The sequence below is a fragment of the Homarus americanus genome, unplaced genomic scaffold (assembly GCF_018991925.1).
Source record: "Homarus americanus isolate GMGI-L3 unplaced genomic scaffold, GMGI_Hamer_2.0 scaffold56333, whole genome shotgun sequence".
NCBI lineage: Eukaryota > Metazoa > Arthropoda > Malacostraca > Decapoda > Nephropidae > Homarus > Homarus americanus.
The window spans coordinates 7,860,945-7,888,889 of NW_024734940.1; the positions used below are offsets into that span (position 1 = coordinate 7,860,945).

Here is a 27,945-nt window from a genome sequence, read left to right on the forward strand (position 1 = left end):
TAGGAACCTTAAACCAAGTAAACAATGTGTTTTTGCTCGTAACAAGGCTAATAAAGTACTTGGGTTCATACAAAGGAGTGTTAGTTACAAGACTAGCGAGGTCATCCTAAAACTGTATCTTGCTCTTGTGAGACCACACCTGGACTACGCAGTTCAGTTCTGGTCACCGTATTACAGAATGGATATAGAATCCTTGGAAAGAATTCAGAGGAGAATGACAAGACTAATCCCGGGCATTAGGAACCTTGAATATAGAGACAGGCTAAAGCATCTTAATTTGCACTCCCTCGAGAGACGTAGAGCGAGGGGCGACCTGATAGAGGTGTATAAGTGGAAGGCAGGGCTAAACAAAGGGGACATTACAAAGGTACTCAAACTATCCAACCAGGAGCGAACTCGTAACAATGGTTTTAAATTAGATAAATTTAGATTTAGGCGTGAAATCGGTAAACACTGGTTTGGAAACAGAGTAGTGGATGAATGGAACAAGTTACCAAATATCATCATTAACTGGAATACGCTGAATAGCTTCAAACATAGGTTGGATGCTTATATGAGCAATAAGGGTTGGGTGTAAACGGGACTGCCCAGTATGGGCCAATAGGCCCGCTGCAGTTTCCTCCATTCTTATGTTCTTATGTTCTTATGATTCAGAATCAATTCACTGACATCGTGGCCCAGACTCCGAGCAGTTTGGGTGACAGTGTGCATGGCCATTCTATCTGAGGACTTGGTCCGATCTAATGCTGCAGAAAGTTCTGGAGTTAGAACTTCTTTTCGCCCACGCTTCTTGACAGTAGGTGGAGTTTGAAGTGCTGATGGGCCAGGAACTGGGTTGGATTCCCCAGAAGAAGACGTACTACTGCTGTCCAAGACAACGATGGCCTGGCATTTTTTGGCTTCTTCCTCTGCACTGTCTGCAGCCAACTTCCTTTTCATTGCTTTCTTGAGAGTTTTTCTCGTCGTTTCTGTCTTTTCAGGAATACGTTGTCAAGAGATGACATTGCCCCACGACGCCCTTTTTCTTGTTGTGCTTTTCATAAATCCTTATCCTCCTGAACTGTCATCATATTCAAAGCATTCACATGTGCAATGTCAAAGAGATCTTCATATGTATCAGTGAACTCTTTCTCTTTCTGCTTTTGAGTTTCTGTCTTTCCTGAAGAGTTCTTTTTCAAACTACTCCACTTGTCAAACATTTTGTGCACTTGATTCACACAATCTGGTTGGTGGTGTGTGGGAATGTTTGCTTTTGTCCAAAATTGAAGAACTTTGTCTGTGACTTCCCCAGCTGCCACTCTGATGGATTTTTCTGTATGTGATGCCTGTTGGAAGGTAACTTAGCCCCTGTAATGTCATCACATAATGTCTCTATCAAATACACATTTTCTCGTGTTTTTACTCCTGCATTAGCCATTTTGACCTGAGGAATAAAGAAATTAACTATTAATATAAATTAATAATGAGAATACTCTGCAGAACTGTTTCTAATTTCCCCAATCATCAATCACGACCAGCAAAAACTCACCACAATCGTGCCAAATGCGACGCACTAGTGGTGGGCGCAATCGGCTAAAAAGTAATCGACTACATCAATTACTTAATTTTTGACAGCTTTGAGCAACCTCTAAATATTAATATATTTAAAAATAACTCTACACACAATGTTTATGTCCTAAATGGACACTTTTAGCAGGGTCTGTGGTAAAAAATTCCAAAGTTGAAAAATAAGGACCACCCTAATAAGCACCTTACCTTTTTAGGTTATTTTAATAGATAAAAAAAACCTTGAGGTTGTTATACTTTTAATCAAATTTGTGAGAGTTGAACTCGCATATGTTGAGGTACTACTGATGTAGGAATAAGTTAAAAAATAAAAGTTTTATTAATTTGTATTTAGAAAAATGGTACAGCAGCTATGCCGTTGGGTTTTATAACATAAGGAAGGTATATTAACATTATTTACTCAATGATTATCTTTTTATTTCTGTACAGAAGCAGATATCATGAGTTTTAATTCTGGACTGTCATGTGGAAGTTTTGTAATGCATGTACAGGTTCATGAGGCTAAAATAAGACATCTGTGGAGAGAATTAAAAATAACAGACATTTGTGAGGATTATTAATAACAGACAACTGTGAGGATTATAAAATAATAGACAACTGTGAGGATTATAAATAAGACATTTGTGAGGATTATAAAATAACAGACAACTGGGAGGATTATAAAATAATAGACATTTGTGAGGATTATAAAATAGACAACTGTGAGGATTATAAATAACAGACATTTGTGAGGATTATAAAATAAGACATTTGTGAGGATTATAAAATAATAGACATGTGTGAGGATTATAAAATACAGTCAACCCTCACTTTACACGGTTAATTCAACCCACGGTGGCCCGCGTAAAGTGAGAAACGCGTAAAGTGAACAACATAACATATGGGATTAATTGAAATAGAGACCGGGCCGACCCCCAAACTCCACTTTTTGACGACACACAACTATGTTGTAGTAAAAATGTTATCTTAACTTTATGATGGTATGCACACACAATTAATACAGAAGAGGTTAGGTTAGGAAAAATAAAGGTTAAGTTAGGAAAAATAAAGGTTGGGGTTAACACTTACGTGAGTAGAAGAGATGGGTTGGCGTATGGGAATGGAGGCTGGTTCCGAGGCAGAGGGCAGGCTACTGGCCCTCAGGTGAGTCACCATCACTGTCATCCACACTTGTCAGGGCCTCCCTGACAAATCCCTCAAAGTCATCATCACTGTCTCTACCTCTGTCACTATCACTGGCTTGGGCTGGCTGTGGTGGGTTGCGGGCGAAGAACTCTGTTATGCTTTGCTGACAGCTGGTGTTTATGTTGTCGTGATAAACCTTGATGTAGGGCTCCATAGTCTGCAACAGCTGGGTAGTGAAGATTTCATACCTGTTTGCGTCAAGGTCGTCGGAAAGGAGGAGCTTGACTTTCTCGATACACTCGATGGCACCCCTAACATTACTATGGGATAAGCGGTGTTCTTCTTGGGATGACGCACCACCTGCCTCTTCACTGACGTCATCATCATCTACCATCTCGTCGGTAGTCACATCAGGATCCCTTATCACCTCCAGGATGTCGTCGTTGGTGGTCTCAGAGAAGCCTGCAGCTGTAACACTCTGCGCAGCTTCTCTGGCAAGGTCCACTGCTACTGCAACAGTCCGAACCTCACCAGTCACAGATTGACTCTGCCTAATGGCCGGACTGCCTTGCAACACATGTCTCCATGCGTGACAAACAGTTGCTACAGACAGCTGATCCCATGCCTCCACCAAGAAGTTCACAGCTTTCTTGATGTTGAATATTCTCCAGAATTGTTTTAAAAGTACTTGTTGCTCTGCCAACTGTTGATCCTCGTCGTCTTCGCTCTTACTATCGGTGGTGGTTTCACTCAGGTCACGCAACTCTTCCCTGGTGTTGGTGTAGTCGTTCAGGAGCTTGAATTTTTTAGTAGAGAATGCAGCTTTTACATTACAGATTAACTCTTGGTCCATGGACTGTAATATAGACGTAGTGTTGGGACGAAGGAAGACCACTTTTACGTTGGGGTGACGATCTAACAGTAGGGGCGAGTGTCCTGGTGCGTTGTCCAGCAGCAACAAAATCTTGAATGGCACATTCTGTTGCTCACAGAATTTCTTCACATCGGGAACGAAACAGTCATCAAACCAGGAGAGGGACAGTGTAGAGATCATCCACGCCTTACATGCGGTCAGCCAGTGGACATTTAGCTTGGTCATGTCCATGCTCTTGTAGGCGTGCAGCTTGCGTGCTGTGTGGATCACCGATAACTTGAGCTTACAGGTACCGGAGGCATTGGTGGTAAACAGGACGGTGATGCGCTCCTTCTGCAACTTCTGGCCCCGAATCTTGCTGGCATTCTTCACAACGAAGGTCTTGAAAGGTAGCTTTTTCCAAAAAAGACCAGATTCGTCCATGTTAAACACCTGGTCGTCGGTGTACTGTCCTTCCTCCATAATCTCACGTAAAAACGGAGGAAATTCCCTAGCCGCAACACGGTCAGCACTAGCTTCTTCAACACCAATGTTGATATTGGTGATCTTGTTCCTCTTCTTAAACCTCTGTAACCACTCAGAGGAAGCATTAAAGGGTTTGGGCTCTGTAATTCCCATCTTTCGTGACACTGCAGCATACAGTTCAAGTGAGTACTCCTTAACAGAGCGCGTGTCCACCGCCATGTTCCGTCGCGCCTGACGCACCAAGTAGCTCACAAGTAATTTTTCCGTCTTGAGAAGCACCTGGTTGTGGAAATACTTGATCATAGAAGCACCTGTAGACTTTGTGATGTTCATGTGCTCCTTTATCTTAGCTGCATCCTTCTTTATCGTTCGGATCGTAGATTCGTTCACACCATGCTGGCGCACCAAATCAACCTATCTTGTTCCTTTCTCCAACTCTTGGATAATCTTGTACTTCACCTCGTAGCTTAAGGAACGTCGTGTCTTCTTTGGCTTAGGGCGGCTTAGGATTATTTGTGAGGAAAGGTTTCTCTCTGGGGGCGGTGGTCCGGCGGAAGCTATTTTACAGAACAATGGATGCACGATTGCACGGTGTGGCCTGGAGGGATGAAACTGCCGCGGCTAGGTCAAGCGTCGTCTTTCCTCCCTCCCTCCCTCCCTCCCTCCCTCCCTCCCTCCCTCCCCCGGGTGGACACGTCATATTACTTTAAACCAATTACAGCTAGCAGCGGAGGGAGGTAGGGATGCATGGCCAATCACAGTCCGATACGTCATATGACGTCACTGATAACGCAACAGAGACATGCACTGCGCAACCTTACCGCGCGGCTTGCCCAGGCGGAGGCAGGGGAGCAAGCGGGAGGGGCGAATCTAAAAATAGCGTCGAGCCAGACACTTTCCGCGTAAAGGGGTACACGCACCACGGAATGTGAGCATTCCGGTTTCGGCAGCGCATACCGCGTAAACGTGGAAATGCGGAATGTGGGACCGCGTAAAGCGAGGGTTGACTGTAGACAACTGTGAAGATTATAAATAACAGACATTTGTGAGGATTATAAAAACAGACAACTGTGAGGATTATAAAATAACAGACAACTGTGAGGATTGTAAATAACAGACAATTGTGAGGATTGTAAATAACAGACAACTGTGAGGATTGTAAATAACAGACATTTGTGAGGATTATAAAATAACAGACATTTGTGAGGATTATAAATAACAGACATTTGTGAGGATTAAAAATAACAGACAACTGTGAGGATTTTAAATAACAGACATTTGTGAGGATTATAAAATAACAGACATTTGTGAGGATTATAAATAACAGACATTTGTGAGGATTATAAATAACAGACAACTGTGAGGATTATAAAATAACAGACAACTGTGAGGATTGTAAATAACAGACAATTGTGAGGATTGTAAATAACAGACAACTGTGAGGATTGTAAATAACAGACATTTGTGAGGATTATAAAATAACAGACATTTGTGAGGATTATAAATAACAGACATTTGTGAGGATTAAAAATAACAGACAACTGTGAGGATTTTAAATAACAGACATTTGTGAGGATTATAAAATAACAGACATTTGTGAGGATTATAAATAACAGACATTTGTGAGGATTATAAATAACAGACAACTGTGAGGATTATAAAATAACAGACAACTGTGAGGATTGTAAATAACAGACAATTGTGAGGATTGTAAATAACAGACAACTGTGAGGATTGTAAATAACAGACATTTGTGAGGATTGTAAATAACAGACAACTGTGAGGATTGTAAATAACAGACAACTGTGAAGATTGTAAATAACAGACAACTGTGAGGATTGTAAATAACAGACAACTGTGAGGATTGTAAATAACAGACAACTGTGAGGATTGTAAATAACAGACATTTGTGAGGATTATAAAATAACAGACAACTGTGAGGATTGTAAATAACAGACAACTGTGAGGATTGTAAATAACAGACATTTGTGAGGATTATAAAATAACAGACAACTGTGAGGATTGTAAATAACAGACATTTGTGAGGATTATAAAATAACAGACAACTGTGAGGATTGTAAATAACAGACATTTGTGAGGATTATAAAATAATAGACAATTGTGAGGATTATAAATAACAGACAACTGTGAGGATTATAAAATAACAGACAACTGTGAAGATTATAAAATAACAGACATTTGTGAGGATTATAAAATAACAGACAACTGTGAGGATTATAAATAACAGACATTTGTGACGATTATAAATACAGACAACTGTGAGGATTATAAATAACAGACAACTGTGAGGATTATAAATAACAGACAACTGTGAGGATTGTAAATAACAGACATTTGTGAGGATTATAAATAACAGACAACTGTGAGGATTGTAAATAACAGACATTTGTGAAGATTATAAATAACAGACAACTGTGAGGATTGTAAATAACAGACATTTGTGAGGATTATAAAATAATAGACAATTGTGAGGATTATAAATAACAGACAACTGTGAGGATTATAAATAACAGACATTTGTGAGGATTATAAATAACAGACAACTGTGAGGATTATAAATAACAGACAACTGTGAGCATTATAAATAACAGACATTTGTGAGGATTATAAAATAACAGACATTTGTGAGGATTATAAATAACAGACATTTGTGAGGATTATAAATAACAGACAACTGTGAGCATTATAAATAACAGACATTTGTGAGGATTATAAATAACAGACAACTGTGAGCATTATAAATAACAGACATTTGTGAGGATTATAAAATAACAGACATTTGTGAGGATTATAAATAACAGACATTTGTGAGGATTATAAATAACAGACATTTGTGAGGATTATAAAATAACAGACATTTGTGAGGATTATAAATAACAGACAACTGTTAGCATTATAAATAACAAGACATTTTGTGAGGATTATAAAATAACAGACATTTGTGAGGATTATAAATAACAGACATTTGTGAGGATTATAAATAACAGACATTTGTGAGGATTATAAATAACAGACAACTGTGAGCATTATAAATAACAGACATTTGTGAGGGTTATAAATAACAGACAACTGTGAGCATTATAAATAACAGACAACTGTGAAGATTATAAATAACAGACATTTGTGAGGATTATAAATAACAGACAACTGTGAGGATTATAAATAACAGACAACTGTGAAGATTATAAATAACAGACATTTGTGAGGATTATAAATAACAGACAACTGTGAGGATTATAAATAACAGACATTTGTGAGGATTATAAATAACAGACAACTGTGAGCATTATAAATAACAGACATTTGTGAGGATTATAAATAACAGACAACTGTGAGCATTATAAATAACAGACAACTGTGAGGGTTATAAAATAACAGACAACTGTGAGCATTATAAATAACAGACATTTGTGAGGATTATTAATGACAGACATTTGTGAGGATTATAAATAACAGACAACTGTGAGCATTATAAATAACAGACATTTGTGAGGGTTATAAATAACAGACAACTGTGAGGGTTATAAAATAACAGACAACTGTGAGCATTATAAATAACAGACAACTGTGAGCATTATAAATAACAGACATTTGTGAGGATTATTAATGACAGACATTTGTGAGGATTATAAATAACAGACAACTGTGAGCATTATAAATAACAGACATTTGTGAGGGTTATAAAATAACAGACAACTGTGAGCATTATAAATAACAAGACATTTTGTGAGGATTATAAAATAACAGACATTTGTGAGGATTATAAATAACAGACATTTGTGAGGATTATAAATAACAGACATTTGTGAGGATTATAAATAACAGACAACTGTGAGCATTATAAATAACAGACATTTGTGAGGGTTATAAATAACAGACAACTGTGAGCATTATAAATAACAGACAACTGTGAAGATTATAAATAACAGACATTTGTGAGGATTATAAATAACAGACAACTGTGAGGATTATAAATAACAGACATTTGTGAGGATTATAAATAACAGACAACTGTGAGCATTATAAATAACAGACATTTGTGAGGGTTATAAATAACAGACAACTGTGAGGGTTATAAAATAACAGACAACTGTGAGCATTATAAATAACAGACATTTGTGAGGATTATTAATGACAGACATTTGTGAGGATTATAAATAACAGACAACTGTGAGCATTATAAATAACAGACATTTGTGAGGGTTATAAATAACAGACAACTGTGAGGGTTATAAAATAACAGACAACTGTGAGCATTATAAATAACAGACAACTGTGAGCATTATAAATAACAGACATTTGTGAGGATTATTAATGACAGACATTTGTGAGGATTATAAATAACAGACAACTGTGAGCATTATAAATAACAGACATTTGTGAGGGTTATAAAATAACAGACAACTGTGAGCATTATAAATAACAGACATTTGTGAGGATTATTAATGACAGACATTTGTAAGGATTATAAATAACAGACATTTGTGAGGATTATAAATAACAGACATTTGTGAGGGTTATAAAATAACAGACAACTGTGAGCATTATAAATAACAGACATTTGTGAGGATTATTAATGAGACATTTGTGAGTATTATAAATAACAGACAATGTGTGAGGTTATAAATAATATAAATCAGTAAGGATAACCTGAATTGTTTTATAGGAACAATGGACCCTGCAGGCATCTGCAATGCCTTAACAAGGTGGGCAACACGTGCAGGGGCATGTGTTGCAGAGAACTGCCCAGTTACTGACATACGCACAGTGGAGACCATTCTGGGTGGCAGGAAGGTGAGCGAGGTACACACCCCATTTGGAGTCATCAAGACTAATGCAGTTATCAATGCAACAGGTATGCCATATCCTTTTAAATATTACAAGACCACCAAAATTATTGTATCCAGTTTTTTATTTTTTGTTTTACTGTAAAGTACCATAGTACTGTTCTGTATAATATTATGAAAAATGGGTTGCCTTCTTGTAGTCTAACATAGCACAGAAAGATGTTTCCAAATTTTATATATTGTATACGGTATATATATATATATATATATATATATATATATATATATATATATATATATATATATATATATATATATATATATATATATATATATATATATATATATATATATATATATATATATATATATATATATATATATTTTTATGACCCACTAAATTATTACATAAGTGTGTGGAGAGCTTGCTGGAACGAATTGTGTACAGTATACTGTACTGCATTACACTAATACAGTACAGTACTTGCAATGTTATATGAAGATGATTTTTTTCTATACAAATCTTTTCAGTTTGCTCTTGCGTAAGTTTTGAATTCTTAATAATTTAGAGGAAAAATGAGAGGAATACAGAGGTTGTGGGAACATCCCTCGGGCTATTAGAGAGCCTGCAGTGAAAGGTCCAGTCCGTGCAGTGTTAGCCAGGTGTAAAATTGACAAACTGCTATGATGCAAGGTAGTAATATCATATTTATACAGAGTTCTCACAAAATTTTTATTGTTGTAGGACTTGTGTATTACTGACCTTGTTACACGCTTAAAAACCCTCGTTGTTGAAGCGCAGTAATAACATTATAACAACAAGAAGTGGCTAGTTCGCTGTTAAGTGGTGAAAGGATCAATTAGACATAGAATTAGAAATTTTAATGTTGCTCAATTGGTTTCCATCTTACTACTGCAATAATCTTGAGTCTTTCCTGTGTTGGTGTATTCTTGTATTGTCTGACACCAGATCTCTCCTCAGGTTGTTGGGCAAATGACATCACAGGCTTGGTGGGTGTGGAAGTGCCATTAGTAGCCATGAAACATGCATATATAGTAACAGAGAAGATCCCGGGTATAGAGAACATGCCCAATGTACGAGACCACAACGCCTCAGTCTACCTAAGGCTGCAAGGGGATGCTCTCTCTGTGGGTGGTTATGAGAGCAACCCCATCTTCCTTGACAGGGTGAGATAAAAAAAAAATAGAAAATTGTAAAGCCACATGCATGTTCTGATACAATTAATTCTTATGTAGTCTCTCCTCTGTTTGAAAAAAAAAAGACAAATACCCCCTGTATAGCCAATTCTGTGGCTGCAATTCTGTTTTATATTACCGTATTTTACAATACAGTGGTCCCTTGGTTAACGAACGCCTCGGTTAACGAAATTTCGATTAACGAATTACCTTCCATAAGAATTTTCATTTCGGTTAATGAAAAAAAAATTTGGTTAACGAAATTCTTGCGAAAATGTTTTGACATGCTTTGGCTTGCTCACCAGCTGGAAGATTATTCCGCCAATATAGAAATCGGTGTTAGGGCTTACATTCGTTAAAATTGGAGTAAATATCAAGAAGGTTGTACTATTCAATAATTTTCCAAGTTTAATATTAAAATTTTTAGTCATTTTAACACCTATTTAACATAATTGAAGTACAGGGAACTAGTTTTTGGTGCGCCCATCAGCCACTTCACTCACTCACCCACCAAGGCCTCAGTTTGTATCTCTGTTCAGTGGAGGAAACATCTTGCTTGTGGGTCTCTTGAACACAGAGTGTTTTTACAGTACAGTCGACCCTCGTTAATTCGGACCCCTTTAATCTGGATTTCGGATAATTCGGACAAAATCTGAACGAACTTTTTTTTTTTTTTTTTTTTTTTTTTTTTTTTTTTTTTTTTTTAGATTTTCAGGAATATTACCTATGCGGACCTTAAGCTAAAATGCTGGTCCACCCACTGCTGGGATAAAACACCAGCGTCTTTTTGGTTAAATGTAACATCTCCACCACTAGTGTGGGGGGGGGGATGCAACTTTTAGCTTCAGACATGAAAAATATTTACCATTTACTGCCAGTAAACAATGGAAACGTGAAATATGTACCAATTAGTAATGAAAAGTTGTGCAGTTCCTTCAGCAAATGAAGCTCACCAACTTACAATAGGCTAAATTACCTTACAACGTGTTTTCAGTAGTCTATGTTGAAGTTCTTAGCACAGGCTAACTTATCATATCATATACGGTATCACAGTTCTCATTGATCTACAAAAAATACCGGTAATAAAAACCTTTTTGATATTTCACACTTAATATAATACCCGGTAATCTACTTCAACCTCCTATTGTTTACAACGATGCATGACGCACCACCAGCTGTTGAGTATCAGCTAGACGGTACACGTGTTTTTCGAATCGTTTTCAGTTAAAAAACTGTTACATCACATGTATATTTTACCTTAACTGTGCCTGAATGAATATATTCTCGGAAATAAATAGTAGTTTTGCTGAAACGTGATATATTTTAATGTAAAATAGGATAAAATACATGACGAAAACAAAAGATTTTACCTGACCTTCCGATGTTCAAGAGAAGTTACTTGTTTTTTTAATAGTTTTTGGTTAAAATACTGTTATATTACAATGGTATTCTATTCATACTGTACTTGATATAATACATTCACAGAAATGTAATATTTTTGCTGAAATTACGTACGTATTACAGTGGAAAGTGGGATAAAATCGTGACGAAGACAATGACTTTGAAATATAATGCATTATTAACCCCTATATCGGTTAATTCGGACAATCGGCTAAAACGGACACCCTTCCCCCCCTATTAGTCCGAATTAACAAGGATCGACTGTACAATTATTGGTCATTCTGAAATGTATTTAACATATTGACGATATATAGTGCAGTGCAGTGTTGATTTTAAGAAAATAATCTTGAATTACACCTAGTGAACTTAACATTTGATGGGTGAAATGACAGCATCAAGCATGGGGTGATTTCTCTTCCACCCCCACTTTCTTCTTTCTCCCTTCTCCTCCACCCCCACTTCTAATCATCATCATCATCAACAACCAGGATCCTTCTACATACACACCTCAAAGTAAGTGTTCCTTACTGCATTTTTTTTTTTTACTTTGTATGTAATTTTCGGTGAGCTGGAACCAATTATCCAAAATCCCATTGAAACAATGGTTTCGGTTAACAAAATTTTCGGTTAATGAACGACCTTCTGGAACGAATTGTGTTCGTTAACCAAGGGACCACTGTATATAAGACGTACGGCCATATAAGACGCACCCCCATTTTAGTAGGGAGTATTTAGGTAAAATCTTTTGTGTTGATTTTCCTCCTGCAGCCATAATTTTCTTAAAATAATATATACAGTACCAGTAAATGTGAGCAATAAATAAAAATACCAATAAATAAGTTACAACAAAAAATACAGTATTGCCAAACCAGTAAATAAGAGCCAAATGAAGATTAACACAGTCGCCATTTGCATATACAACCTCGTTCACCATAGCAACGCAGACGCTACCTCCGCCACCCCTAGTACTCCTCCCCCCCATACACACACACACACCTCGCTGCCTCCCCTCCCACACTGAGCTAGCTAACTCGTGTGCAAAGAAATGTACACTATATTCCCTTTGTGTTTGCCCTTAGGACAATTATTTCTTTTAATTTTTTCACAGTGTATATGTAGGATGGTGTGTGCATGTAACTGAGTAAAAATAAATGAAGAAAGTTACATTTATATATCTACCCAAATATACAAGGTGAGAAACAACCATAACACCACACAGCTTGTCCCAGTAGCCTGGTGGTTAGTGACGAGTCTAACCTGGCTACAATGCCACCAGTGATGTTAACAGATGCAAATGTGGAAAGAAAGTTATCTGTAAATCTTCATTTGTATAAGGTACTTGTAAATTTAAAAATAAATGTTGCAGAAACGGCATTAATATATTGTAATGCTTGTAAGAATTCAGAAATGGTTACTGCTTAGCTACCTCTGAAGAGTTGGGTGTCTGCTTTACAGACGTTATTCGTCTCGGGTTATCATCATCAGTACAGTACACTAGTTATAAATCAAGCTTTTATTTTTACATTAAATATTTTTTTCAATTAATTAAAAAAAGAATTCATGTTTAAGTAAGCAATAGCCTATTTTTAATTCTGGAGTTGGGTTAGGTAGAATTTAGCCTAATGGAGACAGCAACTGGGGGATTCATTAGCCTATGGGAGGCCGCAACTTCATATACAGAATAGGATGCAGGATAATTTTTTAGCCATTTTTCAGACAAAAAAAAAGTGTTTCTTATATGCCGTAAAATGCGGTAATGCACTGTTAATTTTGTCCCTAAGAAAGTCATATGTGAAATTAGGTCCTGTTATTTTTGTCTTCTTTAAATATCCCAAAACTTGTTCTCTCCCTTATCGACATACAGCATTTTTTTATGCAGTCATGCGCCGTTTAGCGTCCAACCGAACAATGTCCCATTGCATATACGTCCGTGCTGTGGCCCCCCCCCCCCCAAAAGCTTCCGTGACGCTTGCTGGACCACCACTCCACGACCCCCTGACGGAAACACGATGATCCTTCCCATACTGGCCAGATATTATGTGTTAAAGGAATATCCTTCCTTAGGCTTTAGTAAGCATTTGCCTCCAGGTGTAATGTTAACCTACATCTATTGAGGATAAAATCTTTCACCTACAAATTGATAATAACACATTTGCTGTAATCAGACATATCTAGTTGCCTCAATTTGGGGTTGCAATTTCAAATTCTGTGTCATTACTAAGGAATAACGAAGTCTCTGGTGCACTCCTGAAATGAGAGAAAACGGACTCCTATGATGGGGGACACAAGCACTCACACTGACAGACTTGACACTCACTTACTTGACAAGTTTTACCAACCATTAGTTGTGTACGTTATCTAGTGAATTTAGTCAATATTGTACAGTACAAGTACACTGCAATACAGTGGTCCCTCGGTTAACAATGGACCTAAGTGCAAACCTGTACTGTACATGTACTAAATGATTACAGAACTAAAATTGTTATGTCTATTGCAAATATAGATTGTTTATACAGGTATTCAAATAAATCACTATCTTACAAGAATCCCAGCAATGTAAGTTATATTCACCCAGGCCATTTGGGTGGCAAATTATGAGAAGAGCTTAGTCACTCTTAAGTAATGATAAATAAACACGCAGGCCTTCAGCGCCAACTGTCAAATCATATCTCAAATAAATAAACAAACACCAGACACTGTCACCTCACCTCCCGCTCCCCCCCTCTTCCCATGCTCGCTGGCTACCTCCCTCCTTCTGTTCCCAGACAAAAGATTGGTGATTTCTTTATGCTTTAAGGTGTTTATTTTATATAATATCTCAGACTAAAGTTAGGATAATATAATTTGCATTGCTGAATTCCTTGCAAGTCAGAGATTAATTTAAATATAAAAGTCATATATTTTGCTCAAGAGATAAAAATTGTAGTACATTAGTGTACAATACTGTAATACATTTTATAATATAAAGTTTTCAACTGTATTTTTGGGTAGATTTACATAAATTTCTTCATTTACTTTCATCCATTTACATGCACACACCATACTAAAAGAAACGTAAAAGAAATAAATGACTTTAGTGCAAAGCTGGAGTGCACATGTACTAATTTGATTACGGTACTAAAATTTTTATGTCTAGTGCGAATTATAGGTTGTTTATACAGTCAACCCTCACTTTACGCGGTTAATGTAACCCGCAGGGTCCCGCGGAAAGTGAGGAACGCGTAAAGTGAATAACATAACATATGGGATTAATTGAAATAGAGTCCGGACCGACCCCCAAACTCCACTTTTTGACGACACACAACTATGTTGTAAAAATTTTATCGTAACTTTATGATGGTGTGAAAAAACAAGTAATATAGAAGAGGTTAGGTTAGGAATAATAAAGGTTAACATAGGAAAAATAAAGGTTAGGTTAGGAAAACTAAAAGTTAGGTGGAACACTTACGTTAGTAGAAGAGATGGGTCGGCGTACGGGGATGGAGGCTGGTTCCGAGGCAGAGGGCAGATTACTGGCCCTCAGGTGAATCACCATTACTGTCACTTACAGTTGTCAGGGCTTCCCTGACAAATCCCTCAAAGTCATCTTCACTGTCACTATCACTGGCTTGAGCTGGCTGTGGTGGGTTGCGGGCGAAGAAATCTGTTATGCTTTGCTGACGGCTGGTGTTGATGTTGTCGTGATACACCTTGATGTAGGGCTCCATAGTCTGCAACAGCTGGGTAGTGAAGATTTCATACCTGTTTGCGTCAGGGTCGTCGGAAAGGAGGAGCTTGGCTTTCTCGATACACTCGATGGCACCCCTAACATTACTATGGGATAAGTGTTGTTCTTATTGGGATGACGCACCACCTGCCTCTTCACTGACGTCTTCATCATCATGTACCATCTCCTCGGTAGTCACATCAGGTTCCATTATCACCTCCATGATGTCGTCGTTGGTGGTCTCGGAGAAGCCTGGAACTGTAACAGTCTGCGCAGCTTCTCTGGCAAGGTCCACTGCTACTGCAACAGTCTGAACCTCACCAGTCACAGATTGACTCCTCCTCTCACCTGGTATTCCATGCAACACATGTCTCCATGCGTGACGAATTGTAGCAATAGACAGCTGATCCCATGACTCCACCAAGAAGTCCACAGCTTTCTTGATGTTAAATACTCTCCAGAATTGTTTGAACAGTATTTTTTGCTGTGCCAACTGTTGATCCTCATCTTCTTCGCTCTTGCTATCGGTGGTGGTGTCACTCAGGTCACTCAGGTTACGCAACTCTTCCCTGGTGTTGGTGTAGTCGTTCAGGAGTTTGAATTTTTTCGTAGAGAATGCAGCTTTTACATTACAGATTAACTCTTGGTCCATGGGCTGTAATATAGACGTAGTGTTGGGAGGAAGGAAGACCACTTTTACGTTGGGGTGACGATCTAACAGTAGGGGCGAGTGTCCTGGTGCGTTGTCCAGCAGCAACAAAATCTTGAATGGCACATTCTGTCGCTCACAGAATTTCTTTACATCGGGAACAAAACAGTCATCAAACCAGGAGAGGGACAGTGTAGAGAACATCCACGCCTTACGTGCGGTCAGCCAGTGGACATTTAGCTTGGTCATGTCCATGGTTTTGTAGGCGTGCGGCTTGCGTGCTGTGTGGATCACCGATAACTTGAGCTTACAGGTACCGGAGGCATTGGTGGTAAACAGGACGGTGATGCGTTCCTTCTGCATCTTCCGGCCCCGAATCTTGCTGGCATTCTTTACAACGAAGGACTTGGAAGGTAGCTTTTTCCAGAAAAGACCAGATTCGTCCATGTTAAACACCTGGTCGTCACTGTACTGTCCTTCCTCCATAATCTCACGTAAAAACGGAGGAAATTCCCTAGCCGCAGCACGGTCAGCACTCGCTTCTTCACCACCAATGTTTATATTGGTGATCTTGTTCCGGATCTTAAACCTCTGTAACCACCCAGAGGAAGCATTAAAGGGTTTGGGCTCTGTAATTCCCATCTTTCGTGCCACTGCAATGTACAGTTCACGTGCGTACTCCTTAACAGAGCGCGTGTCGACCGCCATGTTCCGTCGCGCCTGACGCACCAAGTACCTCACAAGTAATTTTTCTGTCTTGAGAAGCACCTGGTTGTGAAAATACTTGATCATAGAAGCACCTGTAGACTTTGTGATCTTCATGTGCTCCTTTATCTTGGCTGCATCCTTCTTTATTGTTTGAATCGTAGATTCATTCACACCATGCTGGCGCGCCAAATCAACCTGCCTTGTTCCTTTCTCCAACTCTTGGATGATGGTATACTTCACCTCGTAGCTTAAGGAACGTCGTGTCTTCTTTGGCTTAGTGCCGCTGGGTCCAGGTAAGGAAAGGTTTCTCTCTGTGGGCGGTGGTCCGGCGGAAGCCATTTTACAGAACAATGGATACACGTTTACACGGTCTGGCGTGGAGGGATGAAACTGGCACGGCTAGGTCAAGGATCGTCTTTCCTCCCTCCCCCGGGTGGACACGTCATAATACTTTAAGCCAATTACAGCTAGCAGCAGAGGGGGTAGGGATGCATGGCCAATCACAGTCTGATACGTCATATGACGTCAGTGATAACGCAACAAAGACACACACTGCGCAACCTTATCGCGCGGCTTGCCCAGGCGGAGGGAGGAGGAGGGAGGGGCGAGAGCACAGGCAGGCAGGCAGGCTGGTGGGGCGAATCTAAAAATAGCGTCGCGCCGGACACTCTCCGCGTAATGGGGTTCACGCACCACGTAATGTGAGCACGTTAGGTTCTGGCAGGGCACCGCGTTAACGTGGAAATGCGGAATGTGGGACCGCGTAAAGCGAGGGTTGACTGTATTGAAATTAATCAACATCTTACAAGAATCCCAGTTATGTAAATTATATTCATCCAGGTTATTTCACTGGCTTTTTATAAGAGAGAAGCTTGTCACTTAAGAACTGATAAATATACAGGTACACGCGTTAGACCTTGGGCCGGTGCCAACTGTCAAACCGCTCCCCTCCCCCCACGCCTCCTCGCTCCCTCCCTCCCTCTCCCCCATCTGCCCAGCGTTGCTGGAATCCTTGTAAAACAGTGAATAATTTTAATATAAACGTCATGTATTTTGCACAAGAGATAAAAATTAATCACCTGTATCACATTACAATAGTGATTTCAGAGTAAAAGTGTATATGTACGTATATAGTATTCCACATACACGTAAGTATAAATACAAAGTTTATGTGATGATTGGACAACGTCCATTTCGGTTAACGTCACGTTTCCAAGAACGTATCTAGGACGTTAACCGGCGCATGACTGTAGTCTGAATTATAACCTGCTGTTGCCGTAACTGATACAGTAAACCCTCAATAACTCGGCACATATGGGGCTCTGGCCTTGCCATGTTATCCCAAATTCCGACTTATCGAGACACTTTCTCCCTCCTACAAAAATACAACAATGCGATAGTTGCGTTCTTGTGAAACCTCGCGCTGTAGAAATTAAGGCAATAAAAATAACAGCTTATAGAGGAAATAGGGTTAGGTGCATATTACTTTGGCCGTGATCTCACAGATTTGCTAGCACTCAAGCTTGTTCCAGCAATAGTGTTATAGTCTTTCTTTTACGTTCACCACCGGCAATTCAATCACCAGAGCGCTTCTTGGAAACTTTCTTCTTACCTTGTGTTTCCATATTCATGGCTAACACAACAAAATTAGAGAAAACAGCGAAAATCATGGACACTTCACAGAGCAATTGACAGAAACCGCTCGATTCAACTGATCCCGTGATGTAAACAGAGAGTGCTGATATAAACCGTTATTAGTCCGCACTGTGAAACATTCTTTTTACTTATTCTTTTCATACAGTATTTATGGGTAACGGCTAAATTTGCAAAAAAATTAACAAAATTTACAGAGTACCTCTCAAAAAACACTTCACAAACAAAACACACGAATCAATTGAACAGGTGATGTTGAATGTGAACTGTAAACATTGCATAACCCTGCGTCACACTACACTTAAAATGTTGAGAATGGAATCAAAACATTGAGGATGGAATCGGGTTATAGCCAACATTTGTATGCAAAAGTTCGCGTTTTACAAACGCGTTCCCCTATTCATCAATCGCATTACAACCAATTCGCGTTGACAAAACACATGTTGTAGCAGAAATGTAATTACTAAATGTAAAAAAAGTAACACTTACCAGCACTGCAGGCGGAGAGTGAAGCATCATAGTAGGTGACACAGAGGCATGGTAGGTAATGCAGGTGGCCAGATGTGCTGAGATTTTCTCAGATAATTTTATATATCTCGGCATGTCCCTATTTATACTATACAGTAATACATTCCGAGGCCATATCCATGCTGAGTTATCTAGGGTTTACTGTATACCATAAAGCAAGGGTGGCCAGACTTTCGTGTGATTGGATCTACTTTTTCCATTGTTATCCAAACATGATCTACTACCACAATTTTTCCTAAACTCCTGCAGATAATGGATAGATTTTGCATCTAAATGGGGTGAGAGAGACCGATAATAAGATTAAATTAATATATATATATATATATATATATATATATATATATATATATATATATATATATATATATATATATATATATATATATATATATATATATATATATATATATATATATATATATATATATTGCCAAGTGGTTATATAATTTTCAATGCATAATCATTATATCTAAGAACGGTATGAGGGAGAACTTGCTGATTTGATTATTTGCACTGCATGATGTGAGCATGCCATGTGTAATCTGGATTGTAGGTGCTGGTTGCTAGCCTCAAGCACACATCTAGATGATCATCTGACAGCATGGATTGGTATTTTGTTTGAACAATTTTCATGTGTCAGATTGAGTCCTTCCTTGCTAAATGACTGCTAGATGTAAAGACAAAACATATAATGAATGTTGCTGTAAGGCGGTCATTTTTAATGTTTCATATTTCTTCTCTTTATTCTTCAATACAGTGACCCCTCGTTTAACGAACGCCTCGGTTAACGAAATTTCGGTTAAAGAACTGCCTTCCATATGGATCTTCAATTCGGTTAACGAACAAAACTTCGGTTAACGAATTTCTTACAAACCGACCTCAACATGTTTTCGCTTGCACTGACCGGGCAACCTGCTTTAGTATTAGTCCGCCAATACATTAATCGGTTCTAGGGCTTAAATTCCTTACTATTTTAGTAAATATCAAGAAGTTTATACTATTCAATAATTTTAAAAGTTTAATATTCAATTTTTTAGTCATTTTAACAATTATTGAACATAATTGAAGGTAAAGAAACTAGTTTCTGGCACACCATCCAGCCTGTTAACACACCATACAGGCGTCAGTCTTTGTGTCTTTTCAGTGGAGGCAACATATTGCTTGAGACTCTCTTCGACTAAATGCTTTTTTTCTGTGTTTCCAAGCAAATTATTGGTCATTTTGAAATTTATTTTACATATTGACAATATATAATGCAGTGCAGTGTTGATTTAAAGAAAATAATCTTGAATTACACCAAGAGAACTAAAACTTTATGGGTGAAATGGCGCCATGGGGTGACTTCTCTTCCACCCCAATGCCTTCTCTTCTCCCTTCTCCTCCTCCACCTCCCACTTCAAATGCACATCATCATCTTCATCATCATCATCATCATCATCATCATCATCATCATCCAGGAGCCTTCTACATACACATCTCAAAGTAAGTGAACTTTTCTACCATTTTTGTTGAATTTAGGAAATTTTCGGTGAGCTGGAACCAATTACCCAAAAACCCATTGAAACAATGGTTTCGGTTAACGAACTTTTCGGTTAACGAACGACCTTCTGGAACGGATTGAGTTCGTTAACCGAGGGGTCACTGTACTTACAGTATATACTTGCTTCATATCTATATTTTCTATTAATCTAATTTTCATAGTCTTTCTGACTATAAGTATCTTTCTTATATTTCTTTGCTTATATTTTTTAAGTCAATATTCTTTTCTATACTGTACTTTATTCCTTCTGTCATATATATTAGTGAGTTTTCTGAATTTTTTATCCTTTCTTTCTCTCAATTTATTATCATGCTTTAGTTATATTCTATACCATGGATTAGTCTGGGTAAACCATGTCATTCTTATTATAACACTTATTATACTTACAACGGTAGCCTGCCACCATCCAGACTTTTATTAGAGTATAACATATCACATTGAACTGTTAGGCAGCGTGCTAGTGAGCTTCTAGGCACGTGAGTTACAATAGTTGTTTTCTGAGAACAAACGGGTAGAAGGAATAGAGCGGTGATACTCGTAGCTTACCAATTCAATATTTATTAACATATGTAGTGAACAAGATGTGAAATAAGTGCACTCAGACAAGACTGGACCCCTTAGGTCTTACTTTACAACTCTTAAAATAGATCTTCAATTACTTATTACCTCATTAAACAACTGTTATATTATTTCTTTGACAAATAAGATGGTTATTTTACAAGCTCAGTTAGGACTGGACCCTTAGGTCTCATTTTTACAAGTAGCAAAATATATCTTCAATTCTTGGTTACATTATATTATTTCATTGTCAATGCAGATAGTTATATGACACACTTAACAATATCTCAAATTAAGGTATTATTTACAACATCATGTTATTTCGGAATGAACAACATGACACTTTTCCTTCAGTTAGTAGTACATATGAATGATGTACTCAACCCACATAACACATTAATGCTGGTACTATCAATATTTAAGGGTTCATTACTCAACATGGGATAACTATATTTCTGATAATTATCCCCAATCATATACAACAATAACACTTTGGCTCATATAACTGTAAGGAGTGCCCCTGGGTGTCACACTGGTGTCACCACAACAAACGAAGAGCACTGTTAGGGTCGGTTGCAGTCCGACACACTGCGAGTGTGTACGGGCCTAGTTCCCAGGGTCTGGACTCGCACAATTTAATCGTGCCGAATGAACGACATCCTGCAAGACAGCCAGCTGATATGCAGCTACTGGTCCCCTGGTGACTGTCGGGTATCCAGCTAACACACACACTGTGCCTGAGATATGATGGAACAGCGTCAGAGATGTCAAATAACTCAATCACAAACACTCTTTTGTCTGGCAATGACAGATGATATTTACGTTACCTTAATTCTTTCACTGGGTAAATTATAATTTCACTTTTACAACATGAACACTGATATTCACAAAATTCACTGAGTTAAACTGACTTAATATGGCGGGCGTGAGAACATACACATACCTGAGATATGATGGAACAGTGTCAGAGATGTGACCTGCTCCTCGTACACGAGTTTATATACTGCTAACTGACAACTCAGTCCTGCGCGCTACACATGCCAGAAAGGCTAATCACGCAATGGCAGAAATTACATTCAACTCGGTCGCTGTACATTTAACTATGAAAATCAATGCCATGGGTCAGGTGAATTTCTTATGTCTATTTTTATAATCTAATCGGAGATTGAGCTTGCCAGGAAAAGTGAAATGGACGTCAAATACACACAATAACAAAACTATTTTCACAAGCCCAGCAAAACTACGAACAAGAAACTATTCACGGGGATACGTTAGATTTTGGAGATTATACCTTTTGACAGCATCTTTCAGGAGATTATTGACTTTCTGAAATAGATAACTGACACTAACTAAACTACAAACATCAGATTCTCTAATGTTTGGGCATCAAAATGATCTAATTTCAGTAGTACAGGTTGTACCTCTCTAGTCCGGCAACCTCGGGACCAGACCGGTGCCGGACCATGGAAATTCACCCTTTTCCTGGATAGATAGTGACTTGTGCTTATGCTTGGAAGCACTAGCACCACTTTCTCTGCATCATGGTCTCTTTGAAGACATATTGAAGGGTTAAATGTCGTATAGTAGCTTCTCAAATTTCGCGAGTTTTTAAGTCAACTTATTTTATTGGAACACACAAAAAATAAATAAATAAATAAAAAATTTGACGGCGGAAACTTGAATTTCGACGGGTTTGAACGGCCCGCCAACGTGCAGACGACGTGCATAATCGTGTAAACAGCGTCATTTCTCTTATGTACAAAAGATTCATTATTGTTTATTACTGAATGTCCTTTTTATTGAATTAATGTTTTTGTGTGCAAAATGAGCAATACAATTCATTAATAATACGTAGAATAATAAAACACACGAGGAAATGACACAGCATTGTTTTCGTTGATTACAAAACCAGTGACTGACTGGTTCTATATATAAAACAAGAAAATAAGACCATGGTTGTAGCTGTAGTAAAATGAATATGGTTGTTTTAAGTAATGTTATTTAATGTTAATAAATGGAACAATAGAAGTAGCTAACGATAATGGTATGTAAGTGCGCACACGTGAAAACATATCATCATTACTTTACATAAGAATATGAAAGCAGCGCTTATTTACTGTTCATATATATTTTAATTAATGTTTCTGAATTTGTTTTTAATGAATTAATATTTGTGTGTGCAAAATTAACAATACAATTTATTAATAATACGTGGAATATTAAAACACACGATGAGACGAGACGGCTGCCGGCATTGTTTATGTTAAAGCTTACAAAACCAGTGACTGATTGGTTCTACATATAAAACTGAAGAAAATAAGACCCTGATTGTAGCTGGAGTAAAATTAATGTAAAAAAATTAATATGGTTGTTTGAAGTACCTGTAATGTTATTTAATGTTAATAAATGGAACAATATAAGTAGCTAGCCATTAATGGTAAAAAAAAAAGTGAGACTGCGCGTATGTAACTGCGCACATGTGAAAACATATCGTCATTACTCTACATAAGAATATGAAAGCAACACTTATTTACTGCTCATATATATTGAAGGGTTAAATGTTGTACTCTGTATAGACAAGCAGAGAGAGAGAGAGAGAAAGAGAGCAGCCGAATTGCCGGATGTAAACAAACCTTAATTTCCCACGGCTTTGTTGTTGTTGTTTTTTACGGGGATTAGCCCACCCGGGCATAGGTCACTGACCCACATTGGGCCCTGAGGGGCAAAAATTTAATACTCCTGTAATAATAATAATAATAAGATAAGTAAAAAAAAAAAAAAAATGCTGCCTATCTACCTATTGGACAAACTCCGGACCACAGAATGCCAGACTAGAGAGGTACAACCTGTACTTATATACTCATGGCTATCCCCAAGGACGATATACGGACATGCCGCTCATATTGGCAGACTTGACACTCACTTACTTGACAAGTTTCACTAACAATAAAGACAGTTGAAGCCTTCAATATCACTCACAAGGGATCTTGAATGTTTCATCTGTAATCAGACATATCTAAGATGCCTTAACAGACACGACTACAGTTGCAATTCCAAGTTTTGTGTCATTATACTAAGGAATACGGAGTCTCGGGTGCACTCTAAGATTGAGGGTAAACGGAGGACTCAGGTATCCTGAAGCGATGAGAAAACGGACGCCTCAGATGGGGGACTCAATAAAAAAGGCATAGCTAAGTGTTTTGTGGGCTATTGAGCATAATATGAATCGACTAATTTTACGTTAACTGACGTGTACGACCGTGGTCATTACATTGCTACCAATAATAGAGATAACAAAAATCACAATATATTTGTAATAATGGACTGGTCGTGCATTTGGCAGTGTTGCCATGTTTACTGTACTGTAGCTGTAGGATTCCTGTTTATGAGCTATGCCGGTATTACCCATCCTGTGATCTACTAGAAATTGCTTTGTGATCTACTGGTAGATCGCAGTCTATGTTTTGGCCACCCCTGCCTTAAAGCTATTCAAACTTTATCACTTCTTCCTTTAGCCATCCTCAAAGGCTTGCAGTTGATTTTTTGAATCCATGTCTGTCACATAACTCTCCTATCAGTCTCCACCATTCTCAGACCCAGTACAGTACTTTGTGTATCTCTCTATTCAGTTAATTCAAATTTTAAAACAAACTTGCAGCCTTCCTTGACATACTCACCTATAATTTGACTACCTGTACTTTACTGTAATCATCCACCTCCTCCTCCTCCTTGCCTAGTCAGCTACACCATGATTTTTCAAGTTTCACCTTAAATCTCTTACTCTCTCTGGCCACCTCGGTTAAACTTGCACCGTTGAAGTACAATGTTAGCTTTTGTAGCTGACAAAAGATTTTCTTCATATTGTACAAACTACAATTCCCTACTCAACATCTACTCACAACTAAGCATAGTTTTCCTTACACTCACAAATAGGATAATTTTTTCATAGGGCATGAACAATATTCTCCATGCAATTTTGCTCTCACACTTAAACAGAACTTTGCATACGAGATTATTTCTTTAATCTCCTTGCCATTACAGATGTATAAAGATATTGTATTATCTACCTCACACTCACGTCCTTATACTGTACATGTACTCCCAACCCCTGCAGCTGGATAAGGAGTTCGCCTTTGGATTGTATGAGTTGGACTGGGACGTGTTCAGTGCACACATCGATGGGGCGGTGAACCGTGTGCCCGTTCTAGAAACAACGGGCATCAAATCCACTGTGTGTGGGCCAGAGTCATTCACTCCAGACCACAAGCCAATAATGGGTCAGTTCTTTATTCAGTTCTCAAGTTTATGAAAAACAGATTGAGTACGGCATAGTAGTTTTTAATGTTTGCTTGATAGTTCTTTGTATTTGCCAAGTATAAGCTAGAATATTTTTTTTAGTCATGTCGCACAGACTTTCCCTTCATTTGCTATCTCCTATTCAGTCACTTAAGAACTAATTGTAGAATTTTAATTGTAAATCTCCCCATCCAGGATAGTGGTATAATGCATTACTTATGTTTAATTGTATTATACTGAACCACCTCACCTGTAATGTTTAGTTATACTACAGTGAATCATCTCTCCTTATATACAAGTGGTCCCCGGTTTATGAACGGGTCCCGTTCCTGAGGACTTTCGTAAGTTGGAACACGTGCTATATGCATACCATACTTACAAAACAATGTTTAAGATTCCACTATCATAGCATAAGTCCTTATATACATCTAAAATTACTTAATTTAAGATAAATGAAGAAATAAAGTGACAAAATACAGGAAATGAAAGTAATAAATAAGTCCTCGGGCAAATAAAATACAGTATAGTCTGGTTTTACGCTGTTAGTTAAACCCATGGAGGTTTGCGTATAAAGCAAACGCATAAAAAAAAATAACAGAACCTATGGGATTAATTGAAATAGAGACTGGGCCGACCGCCAGACTACCCTTTTTTTTGGCTATCGCCGACACAATACGTACATTGTTGTAAAATAACATCTTAATTTAATGATGGTATGCACACACAATTAATATACAAGAGAAATATCAATAATATTAGGTTTTTTAACACTTACGTTAGTAGAAGAGATGGCTGGGCACACGGGGATGGGGGGTTGGTTCCGAGGCAGAAGGCAGATTATTGGCCCTCACCTGTATCTCTATCCACCACAGACGCTACCAGGGCCTCTTCGTCAAACCCCTCAAAGTCCACATCCTCACTATCACTGACTTGGGTTGGCTGTGGTGGGTGGCGGGTGAAGAACTCGGTGATGTTTTGTTGACGGCTGGCATCGATATGGTCGTGATACAGCTGAACATAGGGCTCCTGGCATTTCCTGGCACTTGCTCCTTCTCCGACTATCTCGATATTTGTGATCTTGTTGCGTGATTTAAAACCTTGCAGCCACCCAGCGGAAGCACTGAAGGGCTTGGGCTCTGCAACCCCCATTTTTCTTGCTACTGCTGCATAGAGTTCCCGGGTGTAGTCCTGCAGTGCCCGAGTGTCGACCGCCATGTTCCTTCTCGACTGACGAATAATGTAGCTTTCCAACAAACCCTCGCTCTTCAACAGCACCTTATTGTGGCAATATTTCACCAGCGAGGCACCTGCAGACTTGGTAATGTTCATGTGTTCATTGATTTTGCCCGTATCCTTCTTGATAGTGCGGATCGTCGATTCATTCACTCCATATTGTCTGGCCAGATCCACCTGGCTCGTGCCTTTTTCTAACTCCTGGATGATCTTATAATTTACCTCATAGCTTAAGGCGCATTGCACCTTCTTGGGCTTGGGGCGGCTTGGGCCGGCTTGGGCCAGGTAGTTCAGGGCTTCTCGGGGGTGGTGGGGGTCCAGCGGAAGCCATTGTGTAGAAAGAAAAAACAAAACCGGTTCGGGCACGAGTGAATATACGCGGGGACAGTGAGACTGGCACAGCGGTGGTGGAGAGCGTGGGTGGCAGGGGTGGCAAGGATAAATAGACCAATCACAGTCCGCGACGTCACCGGCGCGAGTCTGATGTCAGCGGTGACGTCAACGCCCAGGACGTGGCCCCGTCGCTTGCCGTGTATATAATGGCATTTACCCTGTAAATAATAATTATCGCTTCTGGACAGGTGCCGCGTAAATGGCCGTCCGTGTATAAAATATCCGCGTAAACCCAGACTATACCGTACTGTAAATTTTACATTTAACCCCGTTCGTATTGGTGGGCATTTGTAAGTCGGACGTTCATAAGTCGGGGGACCTCCTGTATATCTGTATCCCTCTCAGCTACTCCAGTCTTTACCATACCTCAGCTTCACTGTCCTTTTTCCTCAACTATGATCTGTTGCTCATAATCTGTTTACCTACCATATAAATACTCACTAATTAGGACGACTTCTACTTTTGTAACATTTTCTTGATTCTCAATGTTTACTTCTTATCTTTTTATTCTATTCACCATTTGTATTTTCTGAGTTCCTTTTATATTTCTTCTTTTTTTTCACAATAATCCTTTACTTTGTATAATCTTGATTGAATATAAAATTTAGAGGTAAGGCAGAAGTAGACAAAAAATATGTACAAATTTTGTAACAGTAAATTTACAACTTGCTGTTACTGCAACAGGAGAGGACCCCAACGTCCAAGGTTTTTACCACTGCTGTGGATTCAACAGCAGTGGTATGATGTTGGGTGGAGGCTGTGGAGACCAGATTGCAAGATGGGTGGCTTATGGCCGCCCAGATATTGACATGTTTGGCTACGATATCCGGAGGTTCCACCCACCCCTCAACATCAACAAGGCGTGGGTTCTGGCCCGTTCCCATGAATCATATGCTAAGAACTACAGCATCGTTTTTCCCCATGATGAGCCTCTAGCTGGTCGAGGACAAAGACAGTCGCCTCTTCATCAGGTACTGTACACAGTTAGGAATACTGTTCAATAATTCCTTAAGGTATAAATAGACCAGATTGTTATACTTGAGAATAAAGATGTCATATTGGGATTCACAGATTGTTCATTGCTATTTCTGGAATTGATTTGTTTATGTGGATGTATTTATAACATGTCTATGGAACTATAACTCCGAACATAAATATGCAGTACAACAAATAAGGTGTATTAAGGAGATACACAATGTAAATTTCTCAAGGCATCCTGTATACTTCTACTATACTGAACTATAA

General features: G+C 38.6%; 1 protein-coding gene across 1 annotated transcript in view; it reads left to right on the forward strand.

Moving 5' to 3' along the window:
• The window catches only part of LOC121870602 (sarcosine dehydrogenase, mitochondrial-like), a 62,350-nt gene that overhangs the window by 8,672 nt on the left and 25,733 nt on the right, over positions 1–27,945 (forward strand). Inside the window, exons 5-8 of the mRNA XM_042372435.1 lie at positions 8,718–8,906; positions 9,821–10,026; positions 24,893–25,055; positions 27,385–27,671. Of these exons, the coding sequence (XP_042228369.1) occupies positions 8,718–8,906; positions 9,821–10,026; positions 24,893–25,055; positions 27,385–27,671 (845 nt within the window). The remainder of the gene's footprint in view (positions 1–8,717; positions 8,907–9,820; positions 10,027–24,892; positions 25,056–27,384; positions 27,672–27,945) is intronic.